The 6,310-nt window shown below is 36.2% G+C and overlaps 1 protein-coding gene across 2 annotated transcripts in view; it reads right to left on the minus strand.

Moving 5' to 3' along the window:
- Nucleotides 1–842: 842 nt before the first annotated feature.
- LOC107661001 (myelin basic protein-like) overlaps nucleotides 843–6,310 on the minus strand; it is a 33,271-nt gene continuing 27,803 nt past the window's right edge. For both annotated transcript variants that reach the window (XM_016450440.1, XM_016450439.1), the window contains exons 5-8: nucleotides 2,290–2,391; nucleotides 2,148–2,174; nucleotides 1,644–1,718; nucleotides 843–1,560 (exon numbers count right to left, since the gene is read on the minus strand). In XM_016450440.1, the coding sequence (XP_016305926.1) occupies nucleotides 1,525–1,560; nucleotides 1,644–1,718; nucleotides 2,148–2,174; nucleotides 2,290–2,391 (240 nt within the window). In that variant the 3' untranslated portion in view covers nucleotides 843–1,524. The remainder of the gene's footprint in view (nucleotides 1,561–1,643; nucleotides 1,719–2,147; nucleotides 2,175–2,289; nucleotides 2,392–6,310) is intronic.

Raw genomic sequence — 6,310 nt, forward strand, 5'->3', positions numbered from 1 at the left:
ATTTAAAGTGCCCCTATGGGTAATAAAAGGTTCATATTTTGGTTTTGGGAGTCCCCAACAACAGGTTGACATGCATTCAAGGTAAAAAAAAACAGTTTCATTGTCTTATAATAGGGCTGTCCAAACTCGGTCCTGGAGGGCCGGTGTCCTGCAGAGTTTAGCTCCAAATTGCCTCAACACACCTGACTGGACGTTTCTATGCCTAGTAAGAGCTTGATTAGCTGGTTCATGTGTGTTTAATTAGGGTTGGAGCTAAACTCTGCAGGACACCAGCCCTCCAGGACCAAGTTTGGACAGCCCTGTCTTATACTATGCATTTCTTTTTACCTTACTTGCTCAACGACTCCCAAACGATTCGCTCAACGATTCATTTTTCCAAACCAAACAGCATTACCGGGGAAACCGCTATTTTACCGCTCCAAAAGCGGCTCCTAGTAGCAAAGAATGAATTTGCATTTTCATTCAGACCAACAAGTGGGCGGGCAATATGCTAATGTTTCATGTTGACGTCAACATGAAACGGTTTGGGATTCGTTTTAAAAACGACTCGTTTCAATGATTCAGAACATGATTCGACTCTTTCTTTTGAGAGACAATAACTTTATACACGGTGCACTTTCAGATTTAAAACTTTGCAGGATGTTTTCATTCACTTAGAGCTGTGTTACACACTGCATGAAAGGTAATTTTTAAAAATCCATAATAGGGGCACTTTAAGAAGTCCACTACGTGCCATGAGTGGATTCTTACTTGCATCTCATTTTGTAACATTTGCTAAACTGATTCTAAATAGCTACAATGTTAAATAGCCATAAAAAGAACCACAAAAAAGTTGAACACTTTTAATTGTTGCCATTAATTAGGTGTAACAAACACAGAAGACATCAAATATTATTTAGTTTAAATAAGAACCCTTTTTCCAGTTGTTTTTGTATGAATAGAAAATGAAGTCTCAAACTATGATGAGCAAAGGGCACAGAATCATATTCAAACTATGTGCAGTAATCTATGGTTACCAAATTCGTTAGAAATCTCCGGAACCAAACACACATTTAAAAAACTGTTTGTGGTTGGAAGTAAAATATACATTATGGATGTCAGAACATAAGTTATGCATTTTGGCATGAAGACCACCTCCTTGCAGACCCCATCACACTATACAGAGAAGACTGTTCATCAACATGTAAAAGGTGTAGAAAACACATTTGAGGTCTAAGGTACACAATATGCTAAGAGAGGTACTGGTTACACTTAAGCTGTGTAAAGGTGAGTATTGACACTACAGAGACAAGACAAAACCTTTTCAAAAAGATCAAAGATTATACACAACTATGTCAATACAAGTTTGACAAGACTGAACAGGAATAATTCAGAAGACACAGATTGTGTTGTAACGTATCAATGCAAAAGCTTTTTCAAGTCAATGTTACTGTATTAGAAAACAACATTTTAAAAAATAACTTTTTTGCATTTGTTTTCCATCCTTTTCCTCTTTATTTTTAAATGGGAAAAGGTAATGAGGTTTCAACGCTTGGTAGTTGAAGCAGGCTGGCTTCCTCCCTGAAAAAGAGACAATAAATACAAACTTAAATTGACTAATGATGTTACATGTTCATTACTGATGAAAAAAGAAATCTTGCTACCAATTTGAAGATCCGGGTTAAGGTGTCTCCACGTCCCTTTTGGCCTTTGGTGGAGCTCTGTGATTTCTGGTCTCTCTGTTAATAAACCAGATAGTTTTGTCGTGGATACTGGGGTTTTTCATATCTCCAGAATTTGGAGAAAATCATTTTGGCAGTATAGAAGAAGTGAGTTATAGAGTTATTCAGTGAGCTATAAAACAAAACAACAGCTCCTGACATAAAGCAAATTAATGATAATGAAAAATTACAGCTGAATTCAAAGTAACAAAGCTACTGGTTACTAATAAAATGCTAAAATATATAGCCAACTATGTATGGGACTGGGGTAGTGGAAATTTGCTGTTTCCATGATAATGAAATAAAATAAAAATGTGAATTAAAATCAAATATATATATATATATATATATATATATATATATATATATATATATATCACCTAAAGCATAATGTTAACAAACTTCTTGAAAGGGAACAGCTGTCAAACTCAGAAGATTGAGACTTACCCTAGATTTGGGGGTAGAGGGAGAAACCTAATTGGGGGGAAAAGCAAAACGCAATGAAAATCATCCATAAAAGAATATTCATTCTATCTTTCAATGGTGTGGTGTGAGAGACAGGGAAAAAGGAAGAAAGAGAGATACGAACAATGGTTCTGAAAAAGTGCACAACAGCATTCTCATCTGGACGGCGACGAGGAGATGCGCTCGATCTTTGAGGTGATGCAGACAAACCACCACGAAAAGATCCCTGTGTTGAAGAGATGACATTTTGATCATTAAACATTCCATCACAACAGTATCTTCAGACTAAAATGTTTGGTCCAAACTTTCAAAGACAGTAGGAAAGTGCACTCTAAAAAATGCTGGGTTAAAACAACCCAATAGCTGGGTTTGTCCCTTTTTAACCCAGCGCTGGGTTATATTTAACCCAGCATTTTTTAGAGTGTGGGAACAATGAATAGGGAAAATACTTCCAAAGCTGATGAAAAAGTGTGCCAACTGTATTATGAATACTGTACTTTTTTTTGACATACTTTTACATTTCGCCTACTGTTTTTTTTATGTAGTAGGGAAGATTGCATATTCAAATACATCCTTCACGCCCCTCCCTCTTTATTTCATAACTGTATTAGTGTCTGCATATATCAATGGTTCAAGTTTCCATTACTAGCTCTTTTATTATGCAACAGAGGCTTGGAATAAGAAGCGTAACAAATTAGTGCTACACATAAGAGTGTTTTAAGGACAAAAACCTGACAAATGTCTTAAAAAAAAATAAAAAAATAAAAATATAATAATATATATATATATATATATATATATACAGTATAGTATAACAGTAAAATTCTACCATTCTCTATTGATTTGCCGCATTTGATCCCGAAGGAAGTTGGATGAGAAGTGACACTATAAATCTTGGAAATACGGATGTGCCTGAAGCCAAATGGGTCATTCTTCATTTATGGTGGCAAGGGATGACCCCCCTACTTGAAATAATCTTTAAATACCAATAAATCATCAAATGTTTGCATATTTGTATTCTGTGGGTGAAAACTATTTGTGCATTAATAATAGTGACAATGTTTTAAAATACATATTTGAGTTTAAGAGGTTTAATGTGTAACAAAATCTGCATGTTCCCACCATAGATCAAAAAGGTAAAAAAGGATGTAATTGCAGCAACATTTTTAGCACAAATAAAAATTATGTTGCAAATAGGCCTATTGATTTTATTTAACATCTGGATTTGTGCTAATTTGTCTGTGGTGTTACTGTCTCCACTGGGGGGAAATAGTGGTAAGTAACATAAGTAACAGGTATTTGATTAAAAGGAATTCAAATCAAAATGTCCTAAACCTTTACTGAATATAGAAAAGTATACTAAATGTAAACAGGTATTTTAAATGTAAAAAGGTAATTTTATCTAAAGAAAGAAGAAAAAAAAAGAACAAGCATTTTTATAAAACCTGCCTCTCGTTTACCAAAATTGAAAAATGACCCACATACCTTATCCGGAAAAGCATGGGTAATGTGTGTGAAGAATGAAGAATTATGAAGAATTCTTAACAATATAAAAACAGTTCAGATGATTCGGTGAGAAAGCGGTTCGAATGAGTGCGAACTGATTCAGATGGCTTTGCAACTGTTCAGCCAATTCACTGAAAAGAAAGAACTGACTCAAGGATGGTTAAGTCATGAATGATTGGCAATTACTGGTTTAGTGGTCAGGAATACAGGACACACATATTAACTGCTGAACTGTTTGCAGGGAAAACATTTCTCAGGTCAGTCTTACACTGGGAAAAATATTTATTTGATCCCCTGCTGATTTTGTTAGTTTGCCCACTTACAAAGAAATGAAGGGTCTGTAATTTTTATGGTAGGTTTATTTTAACAGACAGAATATCAACCAAGACAGAAATATAATATACATGTTTAAGCCAAGTAATTTTGTACTATATTATAAAGAACATCTTAAGGCCTGTTCAAACCAACACAAGTATTCACAAACGACACCAAACACCAAACCCGCGTAGTAAAACAGTAGGTAAAAAGTACCCAGATTAATTCAGAAGTGTGCAACTGATGGACACTATACTATCGCATGAGCCCACGGGAGAGTATTTGTGAATGGCAGTGAAGCTGTAGATCACAGCAAGGCAGATGGAGTACATCCAAATTTCATTCATACTGAATACTGACATTTTTAATATTCGCAAGTTTCAAACCAAATGTAGTACCTACTATACAGTATCCTATTTTGGACACAGCAACAGGGACAAGATAACTGGTCCCAGATTTTTCCTCTGCTATTCACTATCTCTAACCACAGATCTATTGTCAGATCTATTGTCTGTCCATGAGACATGGTTTTATGTACTGTATGCTTTTAACAGCAGTGGCTCTGGGCATATGACCAAACACATGAAACCTACTGGTTGGCCAGTTTTCTTCACAGTGCGATGGAAAAGAGATTTAAAAACGAACTGTCACATTGACCAATGCTCATGTTGGTCTGAACAGATGCATTAATAGACATTGGTGTGAACATGCCTTTGTATCCATCCATGCCCCAAAATGCTTATTCTCTGTAGGGTCAATGAATGCTGAAGCCTATTCCAGCGACTCGGGCCACAGGTGGGGAACAACCCATAGGGCTCACATACACACATCTACAGACAATTTGGATTGTGGGGAAAATCCGAGCACCTGAAAGAAACCTTTGCCAACATGGTCAGAATAAGGCCTACTGGCTCAGCTGGGACTCAAACCAGGGACCTTCTTGTTTTGAGGCAACAGTGCAACCCACGTTATATAAACATTTTGAATGCAGTTCTGAAAAACACTACACATAAATGGTGAATGGCATTTACACTCATATTAGTCTCTGTCTGACTCGATCACTCATAGTCAGCTTGATCCAGATTGCATCCTGTGGCCTATAGCACGAAGCCAGTTTCAGGTTTTACCCAGGTAAGCTCGCGTTTAGTTTGAGCAAACTCTGAGTTTTCGTGCGGGTTTCGTCACCATGGTAACTTACGCTACACAGCTACCCTGCTCCGGAGCAGGTTTTATTCTGGGTTAGAGATCGCAAACCCAAGCTCGACCAATCAGCTGTGAGCAAAGTGACATATATCTGATGCAATGAAGCCACTCCCCTATATCGCTAGCTCCAAATTAAAGCAGTTAGAATTTTAGAGACAAAAGTGCCCGAATTTTGCGGCTACTTATTTATTACATTTGTTATATTAATTATAATTGTTTATAATTAGTATAATTAATTCATATAATTATTATATGAAGTGGCAATTTTAAGCTTTGCATTTAAATTAAATTAAATAGTTACATATAGATAAGCTTTAATATATCCAACTTTTAAAATGACTAAACTTATGTTTTCCTTTTGAGCTCTGTGCGAAACAATGTAAATAATTTAATTCAGTTTATTCTTTTGCATAGTCATATATTTTCTTTCTGCTGCCTTCTCAAACTTTTGCTTCAGCAGAAGTGTTTATTCCTGCCTTGTAAATGCATTTAAATTTATTTTTAAAGGAACACTCCACTATTTTTGAAAATAGGCTCATTTTCCAACTCTCCAACTTAACTAGAGTTAAACAGTTGAGTTTTACCGTTTTCGAATCCGTTCAGCTGATCTCCGGGTCTGGCAGTAGCACTTTTAGCTGTAGCTTAGCATAGATCATTGAATCTGATTAGACCGTTAGCATCTCGCTCAAAAATGACCAAAGAGTTTCTATATTTTTCCTTTTTAAAACTTGACTCTTCTGTAGTTACATCGTGTACTAAGACCGACGGAAAATGAAAAGTTGCGATTTTCTAGGCTGATATGGCTAGGAACTATACTCTCATTCCGGCGTAATAATCAAGGAACTTTGCTGCCGTACCATGGGATATTACGCAGCGCCTGAACATAGTCCCCAGCTAGGTAACTTCCAATAAGTCTATTTTCAGGCGCTGCGTAATATCATTGCACCTGCTGCACCCATGGTACGGCAGCAAAGTTCCTTGATTATTACGTCGGAATGAGAGTCTAATCAGCCTAGAAAATCGCAACTTTTTATTTTCCGTCGGTCTTAGTACACGATGTAACTACAGAAGAGTCAAGTTTTAAATAGGAAAAATATAGAAACTCTTTGGTCATTTTTGAG

The sequence above is a fragment of the Sinocyclocheilus anshuiensis genome, unplaced genomic scaffold (genome assembly GCF_001515605.1).
Source record: "Sinocyclocheilus anshuiensis isolate Anshui unplaced genomic scaffold, SAMN03320099.WGS_v1.1 scaffold1036, whole genome shotgun sequence".
Lineage (NCBI taxonomy): Eukaryota > Metazoa > Chordata > Actinopteri > Cypriniformes > Cyprinidae > Sinocyclocheilus > Sinocyclocheilus anshuiensis.